The sequence below is a fragment of the Micropterus salmoides genome, unplaced genomic scaffold, assembly GCF_014851395.1.
Source record: "Micropterus salmoides isolate LMB-PRFRI ecotype aquatic unplaced genomic scaffold, ASM1485139v1 Ms_hic_scaffold_21, whole genome shotgun sequence".
Lineage (NCBI taxonomy): Eukaryota > Metazoa > Chordata > Actinopteri > Centrarchiformes > Centrarchidae > Micropterus > Micropterus salmoides.
This window is the reverse complement of record NW_024041262.1, coordinates 8615826-8643807: the sequence shown is the minus strand read 5'-3', so window position 1 is coordinate 8643807 and position 27982 is coordinate 8615826. Positions and strand designations below refer to the sequence as shown.

The window sequence follows — 27982 nt, the reverse complement described above, 5'->3', positions numbered from 1 at the left end:
CCGGGGGTCAACAGCTGCACCAAAGTGTTGGTATTTGACAGCTGGACCATTTTAGAAAAGGAGCGTGGGGGTTTACAATGGATGAGTGGTGTGGGTGTTTGTTGTAGGGAGTCCTTAAGAATCCATATGTGATAACTGTCAATTTGATATATAGTAAATGTACATAAGATGTTGATTTAAGTGATGAGAGCACCATTTCTTAGCTGATGCACTGATCCTGAGACATTTCCTCTTTTCTTAACAAAGTGACATTTCAGGTCAGATGATATTATTTTACGTCACATATTTTTAAAAATTAAATAAATAAACAATGCGGTGGTGCAGTGGTTAGCACTGTCGCCTCACAGTAAGAAGGTCGTGTGTTCAAATCTTGGTTGTTCTGGGCCTTTCTGTGTGGCGTTTGCATGTTTTCCCTGTGTCTGTGTGGGTTCTCTCCGGGTGCTCTGGCTTCCTCCCACCGTCCAAAGACATGCAGACAAGGTAGATTGGTGACCCTAAAATTGTCCTTAGGTGTGAGTGCGACTGGTTGTTTGTCTCTGTGTGGCCCTGCGAAGAATTGGTGACCTGTCCAGGGTGTACACCGCCTTACACCCGATGTCTTGTGGGATTGGCTCCAGCCCCCCGTGACCCTGTACGCAGGATAAGCGGTTGACGATGGATGGATATATATATTTATGATATACTATTCCCTTATGTCTGATTCACCAAAATCCTCAAAATGGTTAAATTTCATTGGCAAACTGATGTGATGTCATTCAGAAAAAAGTTTATTTATGCTTTTGCTGTTAAAGACCTTCAAATTCAAATGAATCATGTTACCTTGATGGTACTGTGATATGTGCTATAAATCTGAATCAAAGATGTACATTAGCCTTAAAAGAAGGGTGCAAATAACAGCATGTGAATGAATTAGATAAGGAAGTTGTGAGTTACTAGTCCTATAAATGGAAACTGCAGCCGTCTGACAGCTTTGTACTTTATTTGTGTGTTCTTGCTGCCCTCTAAAGGCTTATTGTGAACAACAACACCCCTCACAAGTCAAACAAAAAGACATTTATTCAACTCATGTTCATTCAGAGACAAAGCCTACTGAAGCTGTTCACACGGTGATTAACAACCAAACAAATTCTGAGTGTGTTTAATCACTCATCCACTTTGGTCCTTGACAAACACTTAACAGACGTGTGAGCTGTGGTTTTCGCAGGGTGCTAATTCGTCAGTAAGGGTTCTTTACTTTTTCTCACAGAGAGAATAGAGGAGTTCAATCTGCTCAGCATACTCAAATCCTGGCCTGCGGACGAAGGACATAACAGTCATGTTAAAACTGCACATGAAAACTTTGTCATTATATTCCCCTTTTGTAAATTAATAAATATATGTTGTTTTTAGTTTTCCAAAGTGAAGACCATTGTTCACAGACAGACAAGAGATATCTGCAGTTATCTCACCGTCCAGGTGTCTCCAGTATCAGAGGGATGTTGTCCAGTCTGGGCTCATTGACAATATCTCGGAAAGCAGAGATTCCAATGTGACCTTTACCTATGTCTTCATGGCGATCAAGGTTGCAGCCTAGTTTACCTGCAAAAAAAAGGACAGACAGAAAGAACAAAGAGAGCTCACACAGCAGAGCTAGATTCATAAAAGTCACAAAGTTTGTACAACTCAATGAATGTGTGTGTATGTGATATTTTTATGTGAAAGTCCTGGCTGTACCTTTGGAGTCATTGAGATGGATGGCTTTAAGATAGTGGAGCCCTACTTCCTGATCAAACTCATCAAGCATGGCCTTCACTCCTCCCTCTGCAGCCAGGTCATGTCCTACCAAGACAAGAAACAACACTTCACCACAAAAAGAATGGCAATTATTATTATTTTAATATTTGTTGCAATTGGACCGGTGACTGTTAAACGGATTTCTGTTGATTTTATGGACAAAAATATCCATGGCAGGTTTCACTCACCTGCTGCGAAGGCGTGGCAGGTATCTAGACACACTCCTACTCTGGTCTGGTCTCTCACTTTGTCTATAATGCTCTTCAGCTCTGAGAATTTACCGCCCACCGTACTGCCCTGACCACTCATGTTCTCCAAAACTGACCACATGGGGAGCAAAGGAAAAGAAGGCACTGTCAGTTTGACACACACAGTATTTGCTCCAACACCTGATACACATACAAAATTGGTTTGGCTGCCGTTATACATTCCTGAAGCACAGCCTGAGGGCCATTTTTGCTACTGCTTCAGTTTTTTTGTAGGCATACCACTGCAGTGTATTCTTTTCATACCAGCGGTGTAAGGGTTAAGTGAGTCTGTAGACTGTGGACAGTGCCATGAATAACAAGTAATGCAACACCTTTGTCAAGCCTGCAGTCTGTTCTGCAAATTGAAAGTTATGTATTAACAAAAGTCAGTCTGAGGTCAAATGGTTTTGTATGAGATCATGGCATGCTTAGTTCTTTTGATAATTGACCTGTAGTAGTAAAATCTGAATCTTCCTGAATAGGGTCAAAATATGTATTAAAGCCCAATATTATTAATAACATACAAAATGGATTACCCTGCCCTAGCAATTGAGATTTTGGTGACATTAGATTTTAATTTGAGTGCACTGGATTTGGCTACGACTGCTATGTTCTCTCCCTACACACAGATTCAAATACTCAAAGCGTTATCTTGCAGTAAGTTCTCATTCCTGCGAAGCTCATAATGTTCTCTGCTTGACAAGACCACCAAGTGATATGGATTAAAATCACTGTAACTGCTGAGGCTGTAGTTTGCAGTGTTATAGGGCAAATACCCCTGTGGGTCAGAGGTTCTCTACTGTTCCTCTTGACTAAAGCTGTTTTCATGTGTTTAGCAATGTCACTGTGTGTTTTTCCACACTTCTTTCCCTTGTACTAGATTCTGGCCTCATTTTACATCGAAGTTCCTGTCTTTCTTGGAAACTAATTTTTTAATAATAGTGATTATAAGACCTTGCTTATAAGACAGCAAGAGGAAAAGTCTCTTTTAAGTAAACATCAGTAAAAATGAATAGCGGTTACTGCAAAGCTACAACATCATACTGGGTGTCTTTGTTATTTTGTCCACCCCCTGTACCTGTAACCACAGCAGGTGTTTGCTGGTGAGCGTGGTTAATGGATCCTGCTATCTTGTCCACACACTGCTCAGTGGTGATGGAGCCTAGAGAGGAGCCTGGGTGGAAGTTGTAAAGGTTGAGGCCCAGGAGGCTGCAGCGGCTGAGCTCATCCACGAGCAGGGCCTGGCTCTTCTCAAACACGTCTGGGTGCAACATGGTACACAAACCAGAGGAGGTTGTCAGAAGAGAAGACGAGACACAGTTGGAAAGATGAAATACCCAATGCAAGACAAGGGCAGCAAGGCCAAGGACAGAATCTGCATGAGATATCCATCAGTGTCTCACAAACCCTCTTTAGGAGATCCACAGTTCATCAGGTAGGACCCATGAGGCAGGATGTGAGCTGGGTCGAACTCTTGTAGGAAACATTGCTCCCGAAACTTGGCTGCAGCTGTCTGGTCCAGTGCAGGCCTCTTCCATGACCGCTGTGAGCCCAGAAACAGGGCAAAACTGCTGCCACCCATCTCTGTGGAGGACTCCACTGCTTTCCATATCCCACCTGAGGACATGTAAGAAGTGAGTATGTGTTTTATTTACTTAAGGTGAGTCTAACAAGATGGCATTAGGCTTTACCTTGGATGCCAACATGAGCTCCAATGTATTTCTTATTAGCAGGGTCCTTTCTCCTCCTGTCTCCTCTCCCTTCAGCCTCCTCCTCCTCAGTGTGTTCACCCTCCTTTTCTCCTCCAAAAGCCTCCTCGGTTTTCCTTTTCTTTGCTCCTCTCTTTCTCGGACCCATGCTATCAAGAGAAAATTATGAGCCGTGCTTTTGAATTTGCAAATATCATGCAAGTCATGCAATCCTACCTCTCAGGGCGTTCCTACAATGTTTTTTGGCAAGGACAATTATCCTCCTCCCACTGCCTCTCCACAGGGGTGCCCCAAGGCTCAGTGCTAGGGCTGCCTTCTCTTTTCAATCTATACCACCTCACTGGGGACAATCATTCACTCATACAGCTTCTCTTACCACTGTTACGCAGACGATACGCAACTCTTCTTATCCTTCCCACCAGACAACCCCAAGCTCGGCGTGGATCACGGCCTGTCTCTCAGACATATTTGCATGGATGAAGGCTTGCCACCTTCAACTAAACCTCTCTAAGACTGAACTCTTGGTCATTCCAGCCAAGTAATCTATCCACCATGACATCAAACTACAAATTGACTCCTCAACCATCACTCCAACCAAGGTGGTGAGAAACATGGGTGTCATGATTGATGACAAGACATTAGGAATACAACATTAGGAAAATCAGGCCCTACCTCACTCAGTACGCCACCCAGCTTCTGGTACAGGCCATGGTTATCTCTCGCCTCGAACGTTGCAATGAACTCCTAGCAGGTCTTCCAGCTTGTGCGGTGAAACCCCTTCAAATTGTTCAGAACGCAGCACCGCGTCTGGTTTTTGATCAGCACAAAAGGACCCATGTCACTCCATTGTGACCTCCACTGGCTCCCCGTGGCCTCCAGAATCGGATTCAAGTCACTAATGCTTGCATACAGAGTGACTACTGGTTCTGCACCCATCTACCTAAACTCCATAATACACGTATGTTCCTTCTCGGACACTAAGCTCCTCCAACGAACGCCGCCTGGTTTCTGCCATCCCTTCACACAAAGCAATCCCAGTCCCGGCTGTTCTCATCTGTGACACCATGATGGTGGAAGGAGCTACCACACACCATCAGAGCAGGGGCGTCCCTCTATAACTTCAAGAAGCTCTTGAAAAGTCATCTTTTCCGAGAACACTTCCTCTAATAACACCTCTAACATGCACTTCCTGTGCTCTTCTTCTTCTGTCCCCTTACAATTATCTTGCATTGATTGCACTTTTTTTGTTAACTCTTACTTCTTTCTCTAGGTATTTACCCCCATTGATGTGATATGTGCCATTAGTTCTTAATAGTATTTATTGCTGCTTTATTGGATTGTCAGTTGTAGATCTCGTGCTGTATTTGATGACTGTATGTTGTTCCTCAAATGTAAGTCGTTTTGGATAAAAACGTCTGCCAAATGTGTAATTTAAATGTATATGCAAAAGGCTGCCCGTTTTCTGTTGTGACTTAAATGGCTACTTTAAAATATACGTTTGGGACGGCTGTTAACCTACGGAGTATGAACACTTGTGCTAAGTTTGGCTGTCAAAAGTTTATGAAGGTCAAAATATGTATTTTATGCATCCCTCCCGGTAGGAGCCAGCCAGTCAGAAGGCTTCCACACAGCTACCAGAGGCTAGCCATTGGAGACGCTTCATGCTGAGCAGCAAAATGGCCGCCCGTCAACCGACTGACTCCACAGCGCTTTGAAATTTAAATTCTTCTGCACATTAGGGTTTACACTATTACAACGTTAGTACTTATTTACAAACCAGTAGCTTATTACGCGCGCATCTTCATCCACTGACACTTACTTGACTATCCGCTCAGGCGCCGCTGTTCTTGTAGCCTCGACGAATGCCTCAAAAAGCTAAAAAAAAATCGCACTGAAGCACTTTAGCTAAGCTAGCTAGCACGCTAGCTTTTCTTCATATGTGATTCCTGAGGTGAGTAACGTTAGCTGGAGATGTGCTCAATGTTTCTAAACGTTGTAACATTACATAATTTGTATGCATGCAAAATGACTGCAACACATTTGTTAATGAAATGCCGTGCAACTGAGGTTGCTAGCCAAGCTAACGCCGTTAGCATGGCTACTTGTAGCTGCTCTATGTAGGTAACTTACCTAGTTAACGTTCGCTAGCATTAGCATTGATGTAGCAGTTCTAGTGGTTGAGCGTTAGCAGATATGTGGCTTAAGGCTCGTTGTATTTGCTGGTAAGTACAGTTGTGTACACAGAACAGAGCAGTTACCTAACTTAGCTGGTTGGCAGCAGGTTGATGTCGTTAATGTTAGCTTGTTAAAGTTCGCGCTGTTCTGTGCCTACGTATTTTAAGTAACTTAGCGTTATGGACAGAAACCACTCCTTAATGTTAGCCTTCGACGAAATATTTTTACAAGCAGCTGCTGTCGCCTGTATAAACTACCAAATGCAGGGATTGAGGTGGTTGGCTATTAACCCTAACGTCAACCAGTATATTCACAGTTCGGTTTAAGCGAGTTTAATCACCTGTATCTTCAATTTTAGCACAAGAAAGCTTCAGTCCTCTAAAGCTGTAACGTTAGCTAGCTAAGTTAACAGTTAGCGTTAAATGCGGATGAACTTGTGACAACGTTGACAGGACAACACAGGTAACGTTACGGTAACATTAGCTGGTGCAGTTTACGTAAGTGATGTGAATGCAGATCTGACGGCTCGTAATAATCAGGTCTGGCTTTCTGATCCGCAAGGCCTGTAGTCAGAATGCTTGAGGAAGGATGTCAGGTTCCTCGTCCGTAAATCCAGGCATCTTGCCTGCTGGACGTGTTACAGCACTAAGCAAAAACGAAACCATCTAAAGACAGACACCGCCAGGGCGTAGCAATTCAGTTTATGCATTTAAACAGTATGTTTTGTACTAAACAGACGATTTTAAACAAGGTAACATGATATTAGATATCTTGTGGGACTTTGATTATTGCCATAATGTACTGGTGTCATACAGTTGTGCTTTCCTCGCTACATTACAGAATGACAACATATCTGTAAGCCTATTAGACTGTTAAAGCTAGGTTAAATGAAAGGTGAATGCCTTACTGTTTGGCCAACATTTCTACATTACTAATGGTTTTCCGTAGGGAAAAAGCTGTCTATAGACATCTAGGTAAAACCTAACCCTAAAGCAGCATTATGGTCAATTAATATTTGTCAATAATGAGCCATCTGGTCAAAAATGACAATGTATTTCTTGTCTTTAAGCTATGAAAGAGTCTCATCTGGAAGATTCCCTACCACTCCTTTTTAGGAACAATTAAAGCACAAGACTGAGTCTCAAAGCTTCAGTTGGTCACTTGTTATAGTTTACATAGCCGCATACAGATTCAGTTAGTCTGCTGACAAGATGAGTTGCGCTTTGTAAACCGTCTAAATTGGTTGAACCTACCAGTGTGATCAGCTTGTAGTATTCTGTATGCTTATGATAGGGATAATTACTGTGTTTGTTGCCCACGTGTCCAACAGTATTCTTAGCTCTAGCACCTGATGGCTGATTCATCCAATCAAGCATGCAGTCCATTGTAGCTTACACACATGGATGGAGGCTCACGTGGCCATATAGCGACTGATGCTGTTTTTCCCCCTTGATTTTTGCTGCAGTTATTAACTTTGAGCAGTGATTTATTTTACAGTTAAAAGCCACTAGCTATACAAAGAAACACACACTGGTTTTAAAATGTGTGCCTACATTTTTAAATAACCTGCTTTTTTTCTCTAGAAGAAAAGAGTATCAGGACAGGAGCAGTAGTTCATGGAAGACAAGAAAAGGAAAAAAGACGACAAAAGGAAAAGGGAAGCCTCTCAGAAGGTGAGCATGTTCACAATGACTTGCAAGCTCCTCAGTCTTGTTTGGACAACATTGAACAAACATGCTGCAGCGCCATGTTCAACAGCAGATTGACAGGCTTTGAGAACAAATCATGAATGTATTGCTGGATTTAAATTTCCTGATTAGGAGTGCTATTTCTGCTTATTTGAGGTGAGGTGATGAGTTAGATTATTACAGCAAAAGAAAGGGATTCCATCACTCTCGTGAAGGAACTTCTCTTGGACTTAAATATTTGTCCAGCCACTGTAGAACATGCACACAGGTAAACCCGGATGGGTGAATGATAATTTTTACCATTTGGAAACTTAACTTGACATGAAAAGATACTTATTCCAGGGTCTCGACTGACTTGCTCCTACTGGAGACACACCTACCAATATATACACATAATACTTTCTCTTTGAAAACAAACGTTTGTGTTGAACACAATTCTGAAAAATTCCGTTAACAGGAAGCAGTTTTAGGTTGCACTGTTTCGAAAATATGAGATGGAAGTATAGGGAAGAAGACCAAATGGTGATGATCAACATTAACGTTTGAATTATGTCTGCCAGAAGAATACTGTTGAGACATAGCAAGTCTCAACTACTACATGATCTCGAATGGGGGGGTATTTATTATCCTGGCACTCCTAGGCTCAGAAGAAATCTTTTCTTTATCTAACCACCATCACAGTCTCATTTCATTATAATAAACTCTCCTGTCCCTTAGTTTCTTTTTCATCTTTGCCAGCGCATGTTGTTGTACAGGGGTTTGACATTTGAATGAGTGAAATGTATTTTTTTTTTCATGGTGTCCTCACTTTTTTAAAGCATGATTTAGTAACTAATGTGTCTTTTTCTGTTCATTTTAGGTTACAGAACAAAAAAACAAAGGTAAGTAGCACAGTGGTGTATGTGTATATGTCAAAATATAGAGAAATTGGGAAGCACTTCTTGGCCTTTGGTTGCCATTAGAAATACCCACTTTTTAACATGTAAAAAATAGGGAGCAAAATGTGCACTCCCAAATAAATACATTTTTAATCTTTGTTGCATTAGTGTTATTTGATTATTGCTGTTTCAGTCAGAACCAGACAATGCTGGTGCACACGGGCCTCTGCTTTAGAGACAATAGCAAAGCAAACAAATGTTGTCCGTGGGGTGAACTGATTATCTCGTCAACATAACAAACAATTAGTTGTTACTTTTATGTTACATTTTCATTATAAAGCTGACATATAACTGCCTAGCATCTTAATTACTCAAAATATAAGGTGACTATAAGTGGTAACCATATTTTCAGTTTCGGCAACCAAAAGCAGATGCTTGTTTGCCAACCTGGCAACTACTTTTAAAAGTTAGTGAGTATTTTTATCCACCTGCCACTGTGGCTGCTGGATTACAAAATCTACCAGCCATTTAATGTTTTTACCACCGACTTTCTTGTTTTAACTGGCAGTGTGTAACTGCATGTGAAAAATAATAAACCAAAATCTACAATATTCAAGCAATAGGCTTTATTTCATTAGGTAAATAATTTCAACTCGTGTATTGCTGTTTGTTTGAGTACCGGAAAAGCCTGCCAAACATCTAGCTAAGTAGCATTAGGCGATACCATAGCTATAGTAATAAGTAATATAGGCGAATGAACACACATAGTTCTAAGTAAAAGTTGCAGCGCATACAGAGGTCAAGCTCATCTAATCGGCTAAACTATAAAAACATAGGTAAGCAAGCTTTCATTGCCTGCAGGCTTTGTGAGTGCTGAACAAGTTGGCCAAGTTTAACAAGCTGGCTTTGTAATGTTTCTTGCAAATGCATCACAAAAGATACCATCTGAAAGAGCTGTGAAAGAGTGTTTTGCTGCTTTTTCATCTTTACACATTAAACGTTAGCCAGCAATAGATTAGAGAAAAATATTACATAAAATCACCCGCTTTGGGTAGGTGCTAATTTTCTACCCTGATTGTTATATATTATTGTTATATATTATTTTTTCTATTTCTGGACTTTAATAACCTCATAACTAAAACATGATTAGAAAATTAATTGTGCGCTGTTGTCTTGAGATGTACTCATGCTAAATTTCATCCACTCCGTTTGTCTCTCTGCCTTGCCTTCCCTGCAGTGCCAGACTTGACTAAGCCGGTGTCTGCCCAGTCTCCTGCCACTCAGAGCAGCTCTGCCTCCCCCAGCCCTGGACCCACCCCCTCTGCCTCCCCATCTCCAGCCGCCTTGGGCCCTGGCAGTGCTGCCACCCCGTCACAGGGCGGCAACAATGCCAAGCGCCTGGCGGTGGCCAACGGACAGCCCACCTCCACCGCCATTTCTTCCTCCACTGCTGGCGGACCCAGTGCTGCTGGAAACGGCAGTACAAGTAGCGGTGGCGGAGCCCAGGCCCCTCAGCAGCAACCACGCTACATGCCGAGAGAAGTGCCGCCGCGATTTCGCTGCCAGCAGGACCATAAAGTGCTACTGAAGAGGGGTCAGCCGCCACTGTCCTCCATGCTGCTGGGAGGGGGAGGAGGAGGGGATGGCCCCAATGCAAACATGGCTGCTGTCTCAGGTAAATGCTGCAGGTCATTTAGAAAACACCATGTATAGACTATTTAGATAGGTTCTTCCTTTTGACCCCCAATGTCTCTCTTTTGTGGATTTGCTTTTTCAGATTCTGGTGCAGCTGCCTCCTCATTGGCCCTCACCTCATCATCAGTTGCTGCTTCTACTACTACTTCTAATTATGCAAATTCCATGTGGGGGGTGAGCTCAGGCAGCCAGGCCTCCTCTCAGGGCAGGGAGAAGGTGATTGTCGATGGCAACGACCTGGAGGAGTGGCCTAGCATAGCTGGCAGTGATGGGGTAGGAGCTTCTTTCATCGGGGCTGGAGGGGGCGGCAGCAGCAGCAGCAGCAGCAGCAGCAACAACAACGTAATTCCTGTGAACAGCATCAGTGCCTCTGGCAACCAATCCTCACCCACTTCCTCATTCTCTTTGCCCAATGAATGTATGCAGTCGTCCAACGGTGTGGCGTGGGGGATGGCTGCCTCCCAGGGTCATCTTGGAGGAGGGAATGCAGTAGCTGCTGCTGGGGCTCTGCTACAACAGCCCTCCTCACTTTCCAAAGCCTCCGCTGTGCCAGGGAGCCATGATGCCAGTGGCCCTGTCGACGGCAGCAGTGGGATTCCAGGTGCCAACTTCAATCCAAATGCCAACCCTTCGGCCTGGCCTGCCCTGGTGCAGCAGGATGGGCCCACTGCTGCAGGTGAAGGAGGTCCATCTTCTTTCCATCACCAGGCCCCTGGAGGGTCTTTGTCTGCCAACAACTCTGCTTCCCTGGGGCTGGGAGGCGGGGTGCTGGGGGGTCACCCACCTTTATCTGTGAATCAATCAAGCACCCATCAGCGCCAACTTCACCAAATGCAATCCAGAGACAGAGAGATGGGAGGGGGGAAGTGGGACAGCGAATCAGCGGGACCAAAAATCGCAGGGGGGGAAGGCATTGGGGGAGGAATGGACCGTGGTGTGGGAGGAGGCGAGATGAGTGTGGGAGACCACAGCCTTGCCTCCTCATGGAGAGGCCAGCCTTCTTACCCTGCAGCTAACTCCAAAACGGGTGCCTCAAGGACTGATGGATGGGAGGGCAGAGGAGGTGGCACAGGGGGATTTGGCGCTGCTGAAGGGGATAATGGGACCTCGGGTTGGGGATATCCGAGTTCCACTAGTGGGGTTAATGCTTGGGGCAGTGCTGGAAATGGGGGAAACAGTAGTCAAACCTCCGGGGTATCTCAGGGAGGGTGGGGGACATCAGGGGTAGGAGGAGAGAGAGGGGTTTCTGGTGGTGATTGGGGTGGAAGTGCCACTGGTATTGGTGGAGCTAATTCAGGAGGTGAGGGAACAGGTGAAGCCTGCAGCAGTAACAGCAGCAGTAGTGGGGGCAGCACAGCTGGCAACCCCCCTGCCACCACCTCCTCTTCCTCAACAGCAACCACTATGACTAGAGCTTGGGACAATCAGAAGGGAGAGGGTGAAACGGGGGAATGGGGTGGGGCAGTAGAAGGACCGGGACCACAGGGAGGATCTTCATCCAGTGGTGGAAATTCCAGAAGCGGAAGCGGGCCTAACAGCAGTCACAGTCGTCCTCGCCGCACGGCACCTAGTGCAGAAGATGCCTTACAGAACCTGCTCAGCCGGTCTGATCTGGATCCTCGGGTCCTGTCTAACACAGGCTGGGGCCAGACACAGATCCGACAAAACACGTCCTGGGACTTTGAAGAACACGGAGGACAGAGTAAAGGTGGATTGTCATCAGCTACATCAAAACACCCCTCTTCTCTTGGTGGTTCTTCTCAGTATTCTGCTGGACCCAGGACCCAAACTGATTCTATGGGTCCAGGAGTCAATTCTTCCCTTGTTCCATCTGCTGGGTCCTCCGGAGAGGGCTGGGAGAGCAGCAGCAACAGTAGCAGTAGTGGGGCCTCTCTGTCTGGGAGAGCCCCACCACCTTCACGCCCCAACATGAGGAATCTTGGCGTTTCACAATCTGGGCCAGTGACCACAACAGGACTTGGGATGGGGCCAGGGGTAATACAAGGACATAGCCAGCAAGGGAAGGCTACAGGCTGGGGTGGAGGAGGTGTGGGGGCTGGCGATGGCCAGGAGTCCAAGGGTTGGGGGAATGAGGAATGGAGAGACAGTAATAGAGGAGGAAATGGAGGCGGATGGGGTGATCCTGGGCAACAGGGTGACCCAGTGAGTGGAGGCTGGGGAGGAAGTCAGGAGGAGAAAGGGTCCGGAGGATGGAAAGAAATGGGAGGGAGTAGAGGAGGAGGAAGTGGGTGGGGATCAGGACAGAAGGCTGGGTCAGGGAGGGACTGGGGAGAGCAACAGTCCAAATCAAATAGTGGAGGAGGGGGATGGGAGGATGAGAGGAATAACGGAGGAAACTCGGGTGGGGATTCAGGTGTGGTTAGTTGGGGGAGTTGGGAAGATGGTGCTCCCCGGGGAACCTGGGGAGCAGGGGGCACAGGGGGAGGAGGGAGTGGAGGGGGGGTGGGTGTTGTTGGGGGCATGGGTTCCAAACCCCATCAAAATTGGAGTGGAGGAAACAAAATGCACCAGATGCCAAACAGCCAATCGGGCTCCATCACAGGCCCCCAGGCACAACTGCAACAGCAACAATCACAGCCCCGCAATCAGCATCCACAACGACAGCAAGCGTTGGACCAAGGGGCTATGCAAGGGGAAGGGGGGAGGAAACCTCTTTCTCAAGCCCAGAATCAGAACCAAAGCTCAGGCTGGACCTCAGGGCCCATCCCTGGTGGTTCCGGAGGAGGTGCGAGTGTATCTGAACCAAGCGGCTGGGAGGAACCCTCGCCGCAGTCTATAAGCAGGAAGAACGAGATAGACGATGGAACATCAGCATGGGGAGACCCAACCCATTACAGCTACAAGCCGGTCAACCTGTGGGATAAGAACAACGCACAGCCGCATGGCCAGGCTCAGGCTCAGGCTCAGGCTCAGGCTCAGGCTCAGGCTCAGGCTCAGGCTCAGCAGCAACAACAACAACAGCAGCAGGGACCTCCAGTGCAGCAGCAGCCTTGCAGGCAGGCTGCAGGGCTCGGAGGTAACAGGGACTTCAACTCTGGCCTTGCACCTGGAAAAACTTCAGCTATGGGTAAGACACTGAAAAATGTAACTTGGCCAAATATAGGGATTTTGAAGTTGTGATTAACAGGAAAATTGCCTTAGTAACGATAATCTAATTGGAAAACCTATTTCTTGAAATTTGCTCTTTTTAATTACTTTCTGAAAAACTTAAACATTAGGTTAACGTCTGTACCTTTCAACCTGGAACTTATTTTCATGGGGACAATATTTTTAAAAAAAATTGGTCCAGTATTGAACGAGCATTTGTAGTCGGCAGCAGTGAAACAGGCCTGCAACACGAACTTGCAGGCAATCGCGCACCGTCAAAATATGCCCACTGAAGTGCTTGTTTTTGCAGCTGACAGGCTCAGATTGTTATGATTGTTAAGTGTATGACATCATTGTGGAAAGGATCCCTACAGAAAGAGACCTTTTTTTAAAGTCTTTTTGTTTAACCAGAAACAGCCTCTATAATTGCTCTGTTCAAAGTAGTGGTTGACCGATGTGGGTTTTTCAATGGCTATATTTAGAGAGCCGATTGCCGATGTAATACCAATATTAAAACAAAGAAAAGTCATGTATAATTATTTTATCTTAATGTGTTTTGATGGAACAGATATCGGCCCATTAATCAGTCAACCGATTTTTTAACGCTTTTAAAACACAAAAGTCATACAATAACACAAACAAAATAATAGATCAAGGTAGTGGTAGGACAGCAACTCTAGTGTTCTGTGAGGTAAAATTACTTTTTGTCAAGAAAGTCTTGTGGCTTTGAACAGTGATAAATTAAAAGGATCTTACTTTCAGACAAATAAATCCCAAAGATTAAGTAAACATTGCATTAAATGGTTCACAATAGCATTTACATAGCAGTAGTCAGTGAAATGTCAGTTCACACATGCAGGCTTACATTTAAAGCTGAATGTGCAAGAGCAGTTTTCTACTTGAAGGTTACGTGTGAATTGGAGTTTGTTTCTGAATCAGCTGTGGCAGTTTGACAGCTAAAGATGTTGAAGCATTTTGACAAATGTTCCTTATTGAATGTCTTTGTTAGAAGTTAATGACTCGAAAATGCACTACTACATTTGATTTGCTGCCTTTACGGAAAGGTTGATCCGCTGTTTATAGGTTAGCATGGAGGTTAAGCGTATCAAAGTGATCCTTCTGAGTCATGAGAGATGTAGTTGTTTTTCAGCCATCCACCTGCTTGCTATCTCTGCAGTTCATCTCCAAAACCGCATTAACAGTAGTCAGCCACAGTACTGCAGCTTCAGTGGCTGCTCAAACTGAGTACAGCTAAAGGTAAAAACACATTTTCTATCAGTGAATATTCTCTGAGTAATACTGACTGCAGAGAAGATGCTTTGATTTTGGATCAGTGTGCCAGACCACATCAAGCCAATAACTCATCACAAAAGTACATGTGAGCAAGAGAGTTGCCACAGCCCCTTGTTAAGAACTTTTAAACCCCAGTGTTGTTGCTGGCCTATGAAATGATGCAATTTTCAGGTGACATCAAACTACAGAAGCAAAACTTCCAGATTGCTCAGTCTGCATGTGCAGAGTCTAACACTGTGGTCTTGTATTGAGAGAATCTGTTGCGTCTTAACTCAAAGGGGTCTCTACCAGGTTTCTCCATCTTAACCTGTGTTATCCATGCATGTCTGCAGGTCCGTCAGGTTGGGGTGGTACTTCTCCAACTAGTCCTCCAGTAGACAAGGGCACGGCAGCTTGGGGAAAGCCCACTGAAACCCCTACTGGCTGGGGAGACCCTGACGATGCTGGAGGGAAGACAACTGGCTGGGGAAACCCTTCCCCCAACCCTGTCAAATCTGGTTAGAAAAACTAATAAAAAGTAAAGCATGTGTGGTGAAAACAGCTGAAAATGTGTTTGAATTGAATCCCACTTCTTATCTGTACGATATCCATACAATCTGATGTTGAGGATTGTGTTAGTGGCGCCAGGTTAAGATACTTGATGCATTGCATTTGGGATATTGAAATGCTTAATAGTCCACTAATATAATACATAGAAATATAGAAATTGATAACATTTCAGATATGTTCACTACTTTTTCACAGTGTAATTTAGTAAGACTCCTTTCTCCCGCAGGTTCAAAGTCTATGCAAGATGGCTGGGCCGACAAAGCTGACTCTGTAGCTGCCTCACGTCACTCAAGCTGGGAGGATGAGGAAGAGGGAGGTGGCATGTGGAACAGCACCGGCTCCCAGGGAAGCAGCTCGTCTTGGGGACAGGGAAGCAACGGGGGCTGGGGACAGGGCCACGCTGGGAAGAAGCCCAGCAGCAAGGTGGGTTACTGGTAGAGAAACTGAATCTTGATAAAGCAAATAAAACAAAGTCATGACATTTGGGTCTTGTAACCCTCATGTGGTTAAATAAAAAAATCTCAAATGTTCACATTATACCATCCTGTGAAAGCAGGTTTAATGACCACGTACATTCTTATTATTGTTTTTAAGTATATTTTGTACCTGCCTCGGAATTCTCTTCTCCCCACACTCCGACACACTCACCTACACCTCAGGTAAACACCCCGTCTTGTCCCGCCTCTCTCGGTCTCACTCTCCCCGTCTGCTCCATTTTCTCCATCAGCAGTATGTTTTATAAAGTCGCCTAAAAGACTGAAAACTCGTCTGTTTTCCATATATTTCCACCCGCGATCCCTTATCACAGCAGCAGGTGAGCCGCACGTCAGCTTATTAACGACATAGCCTTTCAAGCGACTGAAATTTACATTTACACCCTGTGTGTTCACTGTTGCTTTACTTGTTCCATGCGTAAAATATTCACCACAACTTCTAACGTAAGTTAATAGTCTTCCAATCCTTTTACCAAGTGAAGTCTGTGTGAGAACACATGCGTGCGTGCCCACGCACCTGATGACATTGTCTATCCCGATGTTTTGTTGTAGACATTGTCCAACCCTACTCTGTATTTCTCTCTCAGGGTCCACTGAAAGCTGGCGGAGGAGACTCGTGGATGAGCCCCATCAACAGACAGTTCTCTAACATGGGGCTGCTGGTAAGGCAGATAATGTCATTTTTCTCATCACCTGAGTGTTACTGTGGCAGGGCAATGTCAAAAACATCCTCTTTTCCAGATGCTTTGTTATGTACCCACACACTAATTAGCCGGATCATACAGGCTTTTAGGAGTTTGGTTATTTCCTACATGATTATGATGATGATGTTAATGATGATGGTCATGATAATGATGGTGGCCTTTTCTGCTGGACAGAATGATGATCCAAGTGGCCCAAACATGGACCTGGCCCCAGGGTCTCTCCAGGAAAAGAAGATGGATGCAGAGAAAAGGAGCATGGGGATGAATGATTACAATGGAGATATGAGAAAGGGAGTAAGAGGAGGAGGGGGGATGGCATATCGCCCACCTGGTTCCAAAGAGGCAGCACCTGGGGATGCTGGATCCTACTATGACAAGGTAATGTCTCACTGCCACATTAGCAGTCTTTGTCTCTTATGTCTTTTTCATGTCTAGATAACATTTTGTCCTTTCTCACTGTTCTTTATTTCCTACCCTTTCTTCCTGGTCTGCCCCATTTCTCCCTGTCTCAACCGTCCCCTAATCCTCCTTCACCACCACTCAAATCCATTGGTCACCATTGGCTGTCACTGTGACAGACCTTGCCTTTGACCAATCAGGATTGGTGCCTTGGGGAGGAGGTTTCTTGCTCTCTGTACTCACCACCCACTGTCTGCAAGCCCCATTCCCTCTTCAACCACACTATCCCCTTTAGACAAGTAAGATAACTGCTCCTCTTGTTTCTGTCCCACATTAGGTTCTTGTAGTTTTCTGTTTTCAATAGATGATCAGTTATACCCCCAAATTTTCCTCCTCCAGTCTGTCATGTTGTGCCTAATCATTATGTTTTCATGTATGATGTCTCTGCTGTTATGGGTCATCTGAGGTTTCATTTTCCATCTTCGATCACAGGGCGGTCACAGTATCTTTGGCAGTGCTGGAGGGATGGCTCAGTCAAGACACCAGCCAAGTGTCCCGCCCATAAACCAGTCCCCAGGGATACGAGCGCAAGTGCCTCATCAGTTCCTGTCACCACCACAGGTGACTAATGCTTTTGCTTTTATTCTGTAATCGGTATTCTTCCCAGCTGTCTACATATTTCACACAGCATAGACACAGGAAGTATGTGGGTTGACTGTCAGTGTAAAACAGTGTTGGTTTGGGGGTGAGTCATCTTCACTGTTAATTTCTGCTGCCATGTAACCAAATTAAAAACAGAATTACTTACTTGGAAATTTGTTTAACTTTCTGCTTATGCTTGTAATTTCTATTTTGTGAGAAAATGCAGTGTAGACAGCTTTTGATGAGATTAGTATCTCTATGTACTTCTCGTGTATTGATTTAAACTTAATTGTGGGGTTGACACAGTGTATCAGGTCGTGCATGGGGTTGATTGCTTACTTAAGACTTTTCTTTCTTCTGTTTTTTCTATGAGCTCACACAACATGACCTGCTGGCTGTGTGCATGTTAGTCACTGGGCCCCTAGAGGCCATAAACACTCTTCAGGACAACAATGATCATGTTTCCAAGCTTCCCTCTAAATAATATAAAGTGAAACGCATGTCTTTTCCAGGAATTTAATCAGTTTCATTCACTCACTTGGGTTGAGTCACTTGTTAACACCAGCTAATGAGAACATGAAAGAGAATCGATGTTAATCGGGGAGAGGCAGTAAGCTAATGTGGTTGATAATGGTCACAGCACCAAAGCGTTTCTGTGGTAACAGGTGTGCCTTGTCTGCCATTGCGTCTCCAGGTGCCAGGCTCTGTGCTGAAGCAGATGCCCCCTCCCAGTGGCAGTGTGGGGGCCGTTGGCGGCATGGGAGGAGTAGCAGGATTGGGGGGAGGTGTATTCCCTCCGCAGCTGTCCCCCCAACAGATTGCCATGCTCAGCAGCATCTACCCGCCGCACATCCAGTTTCAGCTGGTGAGAAGCAGCAATGTACACCTCTGAACATTACTGCAGGGTTCTATCACAGGTCTGCTGATTTAACAGTCCTGAACAGTTAAAGAGGTGGTATTATGCTCATTTTCAGGTTCAAAATCTTAATTAGGTGTTGTACCAGAACAGGTTTACATGGTTTAATTTTCAAAAAACACCATATTTTTCTCATACTGCACATTGCTGCAGCTCCTGTTTTCACCCTGTGCGTTGTACGCTCCGCTCTTGAGCTACAGAGTAATGCATCTTGTACAAAATCTTTGTTGGGAGTTGCACATGCGCAGTTCCCAGGTAAGGACTACTAGCCAATCAGAAGCAGAGAAGGGCGGGTCGTAAGAAACAAGGTAGTGTGATCCAAATCAAAGCAGCTTCAGACTGCGAGCGTAACCTAGCAGATGGTATAAGTTATTACCAGTCCACAACCACACAACATCATTGTTCCACATCTTACCATTAGGACTAAACGTTGAACTGTTGCTGGTCGCCATAGCGACGCCACACACAACTGCCGTGACGTAATGTTCAATGCGACAGACAAACCAGCGATCCACACAGCTTTCTCTTTTTTAAGTTAAAAAAATTTAACATTCCTCAGAATGTAAAGACAGATAAGCGGTATGAAAACCTTCCAGCTGTGGTCTGTGTGACGGCGGGAGCCGAGGGCTCTGTGAGCGGGCGGCTGGCCGGCCTCACACACTCCTCCCGCGGGTTAGCGCAGGCTTCCCCCGCTGCCACTTGCGGAGCTACTCAACTCTGAAAATATTCAAGCACATTTTTGTCACAAGTAAAGGAAGTGAAGGGCTGGACTACAAACAAGCTGTTTTCAAGCGGTTCAGAGCAGAGTTTTCTGTGGGAGATGGGAACTCCCTTTGGGCTAGACTTTGGGCTTTTTCATTTTGCAAACCTATTACATGCACAAAAACAATATATAACTCAATAAAGGAGAGGGGGAAAGCCAAAAACCATAATACCACCACTTTAAGACATTTCAGAGACATTTTTAAATACTTTACATTGTGTATAGTTAATATTAATCAAATTGGGATTTTACTCCCCGTGCATCTCACATGATCTGATATTGTTGAATAATCATGTATAAAGTGTGACATAGTCAGGAGGTGTCCTGCTGTCAAATGTCTTGTAATGGTAGGATCACACTTATTTCAAACACAAATGTATTTCCACGATCAGACTTTTGCTACAGCTCTGACTCACTGACCCAATATATACATAATGACGATTACCTACCTGTTGAGCCAAGAAATAACACACTATATAGCATTCAGTTAACACATTGGTTTGTCACTGCAACGCTTGAGTTTTTGTTTCACTGTTGCTGTCTAACTCAGTTTGTTCCTTTTTCTGTTTCGTTCAGGCGTGTCAGCTCCTCCTCCAGCAGCAGCAGCAGCAGCCGCAACAACAGCAACAGCAGCTACTGCAAAACCAGAGGAAGTTCACACCCAACGTGCGGCAGCAGGCTGACCCTCAACAGGTACACGCAAATACAACATATCACTCACTCCTTTGTTAGTTCTTTACTTCTTCCTCCCAGCTGCTGACTCTAGTGTTCGTGTCTCATCAGCTGGCCAGGATCATGGCGGTGCTCCAGCAGCAGAGGCAGCAGCAGCAGCAAGTCGGGGGTTTAGGAGGTAGCTCCAAACTCTCCCCCTCCCACCATGGTGGTGTTGGTGGAGGGGGTCCCAAACTGCCCGGGGCTGATCCTATGTCCCATCCTGGCCTGGCGGCAACTGTGGCTGACCTGCATCAGAAAACTCTCGGACCGTACTCTGGTGGGTGAAGCTCAATCAGTTTAGCACTGTGAAATGTTTTTTACTTACATAATCTGTTGATGAATTTAGAGTAGGTTACCATGCTATTTTTTCTGTTTCCTTTAACTAAATGTTCCCATCTGTTCTCTGTCTCTTCCTGTGAGCAGGGTTTAGCTCTGGTGTGAACCTCCCAGGTCTGGACCTGGGCGGCTCTGTGGTAGGGCCTGGGAGCATGAAGGACTTAGGGGGTCAGCAGTCCCGCTTCAAATGGATGATGGAGGGACATTCTTCTCCAGACACCTCCTCACCTGAGAACGCATTCCACAAAAATGGTGAGATGCTTTTGTTTGATTTTATTATTCCTGTTTAATTTTTTGGGATTCAAATGTTGTGTTTGATAAGACATGGAATGAGAGCGTGTTGAGGCAGATAGTGTTAATGGGATTAGATGTGAAGTCACATATTAATGTGATTAGAGAACCCAACCGGTGTTCAGTGATGTAACATTATCATCCCCCTCCTACAACCTTCTAGGTCCTGTTACCCCCATGAAGATGCCAGGGGTCTCGCCCTACTCTCAGTACGACATGATGGTCGGAGACGGGCTGGGTGACAACTGGCATCGCACACCTGGCAACAAGATGGGTACCAAGCCTACCACTACACCCAGCTGGCCCCCTGGTTTGTGACAAGTTATATCAAGTGATAGCCTGAGCTAAGATCCCACACAGTTTAAAATAACATAAAAGGAGAATAAATAATTTCTGTGTTTTGCTATGCAGGATATGAACAATTAAGGAAAATGTTCTCTCTAACTCATGGAGTATTTCTCACGTTGAAGTGTTGATTGAGGTTCTGTTTAGGTGTGCCTCATGTCACACTCTGGCCTTTTTAAAACTTCAACAGACCACATGTGTGTTTCCTCTTTAGAGTTCCAGCCTGGTGTGCCCTGGAAGGGAATCGACCGTGTCGACCCTGAATCTGACCCCTACATGACTCCAGGGAGCATGATGGGAAATGCAGTGTCCCCCAACCTCAATGATACTGAGCACCAGTTGTTACAAGACAATACTGGTAAGCGTTTAACAGCTCCACTGCCTCATTTTCCATACCATAAGGTGTGTGTGTGATAACACCCCTTTTACTACAACAATATCTAGCAGTTGGTTAGTACTTTATTTGATAGTTAGTTTTTCTTGTACCATTTCTTGCCATGTTGCATAAAAGAAGATGTTTTTCTAAGCTTCTTTGGGTTTGTTATTTTTTTATTTTGAGAATTGTAAATTGTAAACATGTCTCCATAAATATTAATGAATTCTGTTTGTTGAAAAAATTGTCATTCATCCATGAAAAAATGGCTAACAGTTGATCGTCGCCTTTGTTAAAAGATTCCACCCCTCCCCTCAACACCTTGCTGCCTTCACCTGGTGCCTGGCCCTACAGTGCCTCAGACAGTCCCCTCAACAATGCACACAACTCAGGTAACCACACACGTTTTGAACAACAGCAGCAAAAATATTTTCCATGTTAATATGCAATAATCTTCATGACACAGCCTCTCTCGCAGATCTTCAAAGAGCGAAGGCTACTCGCAATAATATTGCTACGTTTTGTTTACCGTTACTCAGCCCGCCTGCGTTTAGAATGAGTTGTCCCTGGCAAAATTGTAATCAATACATTTAAATATAAATGTTGTAGGTCAGTGTCTAGTCAGTGTATAGCTACACAAATGGTTAACAGTCGCAGTAGTGAGAGAATATCATGACACACCTGACTGCGACGCAGACACCTGTTGCTCTGTGTCCTGCTGTCTTTCTCCCACTCGCACAGAGACACTTTGCTCTGTTTGACTGTCTTTCTGCTCCAGGATGCTTCATTCCCTGTAAAGCGGATGTGATCTGCACTTTATCAGAAGTGCTGAAGTGTTCCAACATTAGTGTGGAATTGTGGTGATATTTCTGTCTGATCACAAGTGTATTCAGTTTCGGTTTTCTTCCTCTGATGAAGAGCAGTGCGCTCCTCTCGTCGAGTAGGCTACAAGTCAAAATATTTATTTATTTTGGCCTAACTGTTTTTTAAAAACTGGGCCAACGATCGGCCCATAAAGCATCGGCCTATACTTACATTGGGCTGGCCCAATCACATCTCTTACAGCACACAGTCCCTCCCCCTCTGCTCGAGCTGTTTCTTATGTTGTTGGCCAAAAAAATAATAATTTGCCAAATGCGCGAAAATAACCTAATATGTAGATATAAACTAAAAAAAAAAAAAAAAGGCTACTGATTACTGCATTACATTCTATTATATTTTTATATTCTGAATTGTCACCTGCCACCTAAAATTTGTCCTTCCCTTTATAAAAATAAAGACATTTCCACCATAAATTGGTGCAGAAAATGTATTGAATATTTTGTCAATAAATAATTCTTAATTGAATTCATATTTAATGAATCTAATTTATCATTGAGGTGAAAAGGTGCCATATGCACATTTTAAATGACTTTAGGCTACTTCAGGCAGGCCTGCATGAATGTTGACTCAGCTGGGATTAACTTAAATGAGAAACATATCTGACAGCCTTACTGCATTATATTACACTTTATTCTTCTTATTTTGAATTGTCACCTGAGACATTTCAAAATAAGTTTAAAGCCCAAATGTTTCAGGGGGAGGACCCCCAGACCCCCCAATTTAATATCATCAGTGTTAATTATTATCAGTAGTAATTATAAAATTCATAATAAATGTAGGCTACATGTATAATTATAATAATAAATAATAGACTTACTTTGGGTAGGCGGCAATGGGGGCTAGGGGGTTAAAGCATGAAAGATTTCTGTGCTGTGCTAAGCCCCCAATGTTTCAAGAGCCTGGAAATTCCCCTGTTACATTGCTTGTATTGTTACGTATTGGTATTATGTTTACCAGTATACACCCTCCTCACCCTCATTCATTTTCACCCTACAGCAAAGTACACAGACTACAAGACAAGCTGGCCCCCAGAACCCATTGGACACAAGTCCTGGAAAACCAGCCGTGGCAGCAGCCAGACCCAACTGTCCCGCCCACCTCCAGGACTAGCCAGTCAAAAGCAGCCATCATCATCCCCTTGGTCTGGAGGAGCCCCTCGGTCGGCTGGCCGGGGCTGGGGCGGCGGCTCGGGCACCACTGGTAATGCCTCAGCACATTTTTCACATTGATTTCAGGTTGTCTCTGTTCCACAGCTGATTTAAATGTACACGGGAGATAAAATGCACTATGATTGCTGGTATACAACACAGTGCTCTTTGAACTTAAAGTCCATTTATATTTGATTTGGAAGAATAGCCAAACCTTGGTGGAAACAGAGTAGGGTTTTGTTTACAGGGAATGTGGAAAACACTGACTCAGATTTTTTTTATTTTTTGTTTGCTTTCTCTCTGCAGGCTCGACCTGGAGTGATGGCAGCTCTCGGGAAAGCTGCTGGTTGGTGCTCAGCAACCTCACACCACAGGTAAAGACACAGACGCATTTTAGTGTAATTAAAATGTTGTAGTTTTGGGGTTTTTTTATGCTTTAGTGAGCTAACAGAGACATTTTAAAGGAGACATGCCACTCAGTCGCATCCTCAGTACAACTCTATGGGGAAAGCCCTTAACGTCAAAGATGGCAGTTATCTTGCCCCTCCCGCTAGAAAGCCAATCGTATGCTTTTAGCAGCCAAAGCGGGAAACATATTTCAGCCAATTGTGTGGTTCCACTGACATAAGGATCTGTGTTACTTCTACTGCGCATGCGCTGAAGAGGTGACACATGCGTAGTAGAAGTATAACCGGTCGGCAAAAACGCTTTAAAACCTTATTTTGGGGCAAAGTTGTCGAACTTTTTCAGCAATTTTTATCAGATTTTACTGCAGATTCTAGTCATGTAGTTTTTATGTCTTGGTGACCAGTGAAAGTGCAGTTCTGGCTCCCTCCCCATTCATTCAGATAGGAGCCTGGTCATGTTAGTCCAAAATAGCTGCCCGGAGGCCTTGCCAAGATGCCTGCCGAGTGGCAAGACTTGCCTAGAAGGACTTTGGCTATAACTACTCTCATACTGCCAGACTGGCTTGTTTATTCTCACGTCAGGGATGTTCTATCTCTCTCAAAAACGTGCATAGTGCTTCACATGGGAACACTGCTCCTTATTTCTTACCTCAACCTATCCTTCTATGTAATTTCACCATTGTCCATCTTGTGTATTCCCGCAGATTGATGGCTCCACTCTAAGGACCATCTGCATGCAGCACGGCCCCCTGCTGACCTTTCACCTGGGCCTGACCCAGGGCACAGCTCTGATTCGCTACTGCTCCAAACAGGAGGCAGCCAAGGCCCAGAGCGCACTCCATATGTAAGACTCTGTCTGTTGTTTTGAAAACACATTTATAATGTTTGTATGGTAAATATGAAACTGAAGCCAGTAGCCGGTAAGCTTAGCATAGACTGGACATTAGGGGGGGAATGGCGAATTTGTATAGCTTAACACATTTTACAATATAATTTAGGGCTGAGCGATTAATTGTTTTCAAATCGAAAGCGATTTGAAAGAATGCAATTAGCTAATCGTGAAGACTGCGATTAAAATGTAGATTAATTATACGGCACATCTGACCCGTTTTAAACAGTCATGCAATTACAAATTCATTCCTTTGTCATCCTTGTTAGACAGTCCTGCAAACCAATCACAAGCGCCATGTGCCTCCTGTTACGGTCCTACTCACCAATCAGAGTGGGCACAGGGTGTGCACATTTTACTACAACAAAGAAAGTAGAGGAAAACGTGGGATCATGGTATCAGCTGAACCGACACAGACAGCGGGGCGTTAGCCTGCCCTACGTTGTTGACGTGTTGTTACTTTGTAATTTTGTGCTCTTTGAACGCGTTCCGTTCCGCTCTCTTCAGGCTACGTTTCCCATATGGAGCATTTCAGAATAAGAGCGTTTTGCCTGCCTCATTTTGCTGACTTGTTGTTCTACCTCGGTTATGTTTATTATTATTTTATTATTATTATTATTATTATTAACGTTATCGACCGGATTCTCTATGCTGTTCTGTGCCTGACTTCCTGCCAAGTTCATCTGTTCTGTGTTACTTGACATGGCTTCCTTCAGAAATTGACTGGCAGTGAATATTGAACTTTAGCTAAACTTAAAACAAACTAAAAATTGCAGATTGAATCGTGATCGCAGTAACTGGCAAAAAAATCACAATTAGATTTTTCCCCCCCAAATCGTTCAGACCTAGTATAAAAATATATATATATATATATATATGAGAGAGAAAACACGTTGAACTTTAAAACCATTGTTAAAACCCATACATTATAATCATCATTTAAGAGTGACTAACAGATGTGTTGTTTATACCAGGTGTGTTCTGGGTAACACCACCATCTTGGCGGAGTTTGTGAGCGAGGAGGATGTGTCTCGCTACATTGCACATTCCCAGGCAGGAGGAGCAGGGAGTGGAGGAACCACTGCTGGCTCTGCAGGTTCTGGGCCTACATCAGCCTCCGTTGTGGGGGCTAACGGTAGCGGAGGTAGCTGCGAGAGAGGTGTAGTAGGAGGCAACAGCGGGGGAGGAGGAGTAGAAGGCGGTTCCACAGCTGTAGGAGCAGGAAATGGAGGAGGCGGGCATTCCAGCTCAGGGTGGCAGAGTCTGGACAGCACAGGCAGCTCATCGGACCAGTCTGCCACCCAAGGGCCCGGGCTGGGCATCTTTGCCCAGTGGAGCAGCAACGGGACTGGGGTGGGTGGGACTGGAGGTATGGAGACTGGAAGGCAGGGTCTGTGGGGTGGTATGAGTGGGATGAGCGGTGCGGGGTACCCCAGCAGTAGCCTCTGGGGTTCCCCAGCACTTGAGGATCGTCATCAAATGGGCAGTCCAGCCTCACTGCTGCCAGGGGACCTGCTGGGCGGGGGGGGCGACTCCATCTGAGGGGCCGACTGACACACATTTTACACCCAAGTTGTAATACATATGTCACACTCTGTATTTATTTACATGTAGAGATGACATGAATTAAAGCTACACTGGTCACCCAACACGCAAATACTCAACATTCATACTACACACAGGCTACGTGCAGTACATTCAAACATACACATTAAGCCGCTTAACTTTAAATGAAGACAACAGCAAAACTTGAACCGGGGGAAAAAGGTGAAATCCATTAAACTTTTAGGACTCAACTGGATAGCTCTTTGTCTTTTTACTCCAAATCCCACCATCTGCATTCAGAGACCCGATCACTCAGGCATGCACTGTAGACAGGCTCAGCCAGAGTCGTACGTGTCAACAAGTTTAGCTATTGCTGTTTTTAGTGTGCAACAAGTTTTTTTCTTTTGTATTACTATTTAATGGCCGAATCTCAAAATTCAGACTTGCAGACTGAGCCCTCGTAGACCTGGCTGGCGTACTTCTGCGTTCTCATGTTTGGAAGCTTGAGAGTGGGGAAGGATCTGGAGTTTGTAGAAAATTTTGGACAACGCCACACTACTGAGTCAAATGGACGATCAGCGACCTTTGAGATCTGGAAAAGAAGAGCGTTTTTAGTAGGTACCGACACCTCTACCTTGGTGGAAATATGCCATCAACATGGGACCCAGGGTAAAAAAAATAAAAAATCTAAACAAAAACAACATTAGCCAAACTTGCACTATATGCCTCTGGGTTTGTTGTTGACACATCCTCCACAAATCCCTCCATTTTTTTGAAACAGAGCTACAACACAACAACTACACAGACCTTACAGGACAACTAAATGTTACAAACAGCAGTGGCCTTGGCGAACACCCAGCGGCCGCCCGCCTGCCATGTCAGCAGCATCACACCTTCTCATCAGTTACACACTGCTCTTATATTTGACAAGCAAAATTGTAACTCCTTGTTGATGTATGTCGGTTGTTTATCTTTCTTTCTTCTGTTTTAAAAGAAAAGACAAGCGTGTGAAACTTTGTGGAAAACCAGAGATGTCCTCCTTTTTTTTTTCTTTGCCCTTCAAACACTGACCTCGCTATTGTATTTTTACTTACTCGAGAAATCAAGTTGGTTATTCTATATTGTCATGATGTTAATGATGACTACGATCACTTATTTACTCGCTGTACAAGGTGCCCTCCTGCCTGTGTGTGCATGAAAGGAGCGATGACAGTATGACCGAATGGAGGAGGATGTGATGAAGATAATGATATCGGGAGTGTCTGTGTTATTGCTACTATGTTGAATGTTTCTTTCTTTCCTGTCCATGAGAGATTCATGAGAAATGTTTGTTTGTGTGTGCGCTTGCTTTTGAACACTTATCTGCTCCAGTCAGGGAAGTGAATAGATGTTAATCTGACAGCTTGCATTTGATAGAAGGGGGTGTGTGTGTGTGTGTGTATGTGTGTGTGTGAGAGAGTGAGAATGTGTTGACATGTTTGTGCTTGACTGCCTGGATATTGTGATAGCGGAGAAGTTCAAAAACATTGGCACTATTGCATATTGTAAGTTGTGTTTTTTAGCAGCATTTTGTTCCTGTTTGTATTTTTCTTTCTTTCTGCCAAATGCAATAAGAGAATATTTTGTTTTTAAGACGAAGCAACCAACTGAAGGCATTTCTATTACGATGCCAAATCCTACCATACCAAGCTGAGCTGGAACAGTGTTTTACAGACACGTTAAAGACATTATCTGTTATGTTTTACTGTTTGTTTTTTGTTATTATGTATCAATTTAAATTAAGTCAGTCTTTATTATCACTCCTGTTCAGGATGTTTTCATTTATTTCAGATGTTACAAAAAGGAGAGGAAATTAATTTAAAGCAGAAAAGAACAAGATAATAAAGGTTGAATTGAAGTCTGTAGTTGTTTCTTATTTGTTTCTATAGGATGTCTGGAATTCATAGCCCATATTCCTTTGCATTTCAGGTTAAACGCCAGCCTACTTATGAATTCATGTGGTGTTAAGGTGCCATGGG

The 27982-nt window shown here is 44.4% G+C and overlaps 2 protein-coding genes across 6 annotated transcripts; one reads left to right on the top strand and one right to left on the bottom strand.

Annotated features, from left to right (window-relative positions):
- Positions 1-1038: 1038 nt before the first annotated feature.
- On the bottom strand, positions 1039-6565 carry si:ch211-141o9.10 (probable endonuclease 4). 4 transcript variants are annotated; one of them, XM_038736204.1, is made up of 9 exons: positions 5861-5942; positions 5550-5605; positions 3713-3879; positions 3429-3638; positions 3100-3282; positions 1962-2093; positions 1714-1818; positions 1449-1578; positions 1039-1291 (listed from the first exon to the last, which is right to left on the bottom strand). In XM_038736204.1, exons 3-9 carry the CDS (start codon positions 3876-3878, stop codon positions 1231-1233), a joined length of 987 nt encoding a protein of 328 aa, XP_038592132.1. In that variant the 5' UTR covers position 3879; positions 5550-5605; positions 5861-5942; the 3' UTR covers positions 1039-1230. The 4 variants fall into 4 exon arrangements, with proteins under 4 accessions (XP_038592132.1, XP_038592134.1, XP_038592131.1 ...); XM_038736206.1 differs by lacking the exons at positions 5550-5605; positions 5861-5942 and adding an exon at positions 5989-6565; XM_038736203.1 differs by lacking the exon at positions 5550-5605 and having other exon boundaries at positions 5861-6564.
- Positions 5541-27864, top strand: tnrc6b (trinucleotide repeat containing adaptor 6B). Of its 2 annotated transcripts, none has more exons than XM_038736200.1 (21): positions 5541-5681; positions 7492-7578; positions 8453-8474; positions 9709-10146; positions 10249-13254; positions 14900-15064; positions 15343-15539; positions 16198-16272; positions 16489-16692; positions 17206-17334; positions 18050-18220; positions 19611-19727; positions 19818-20025; positions 20172-20336; positions 20539-20685; positions 20935-21078; positions 21393-21485; positions 22972-23175; positions 23430-23497; positions 24235-24374; positions 25394-27864. In XM_038736200.1, the coding sequence occupies exons 2-21, from the start codon at positions 7522-7524 to the stop codon at positions 25959-25961; spliced, it is 6318 nt and encodes a 2105-aa protein (XP_038592128.1). In that variant the 5' UTR covers positions 5541-5681; positions 7492-7521; the 3' UTR covers positions 25962-27864. The 2 variants fall into 2 exon arrangements, with proteins under 2 accessions (XP_038592128.1, XP_038592127.1); XM_038736199.1 differs by having other exon boundaries at positions 5543-5681; positions 7489-7578.
- Positions 27865-27982: the final 118 nt, after the last annotated feature.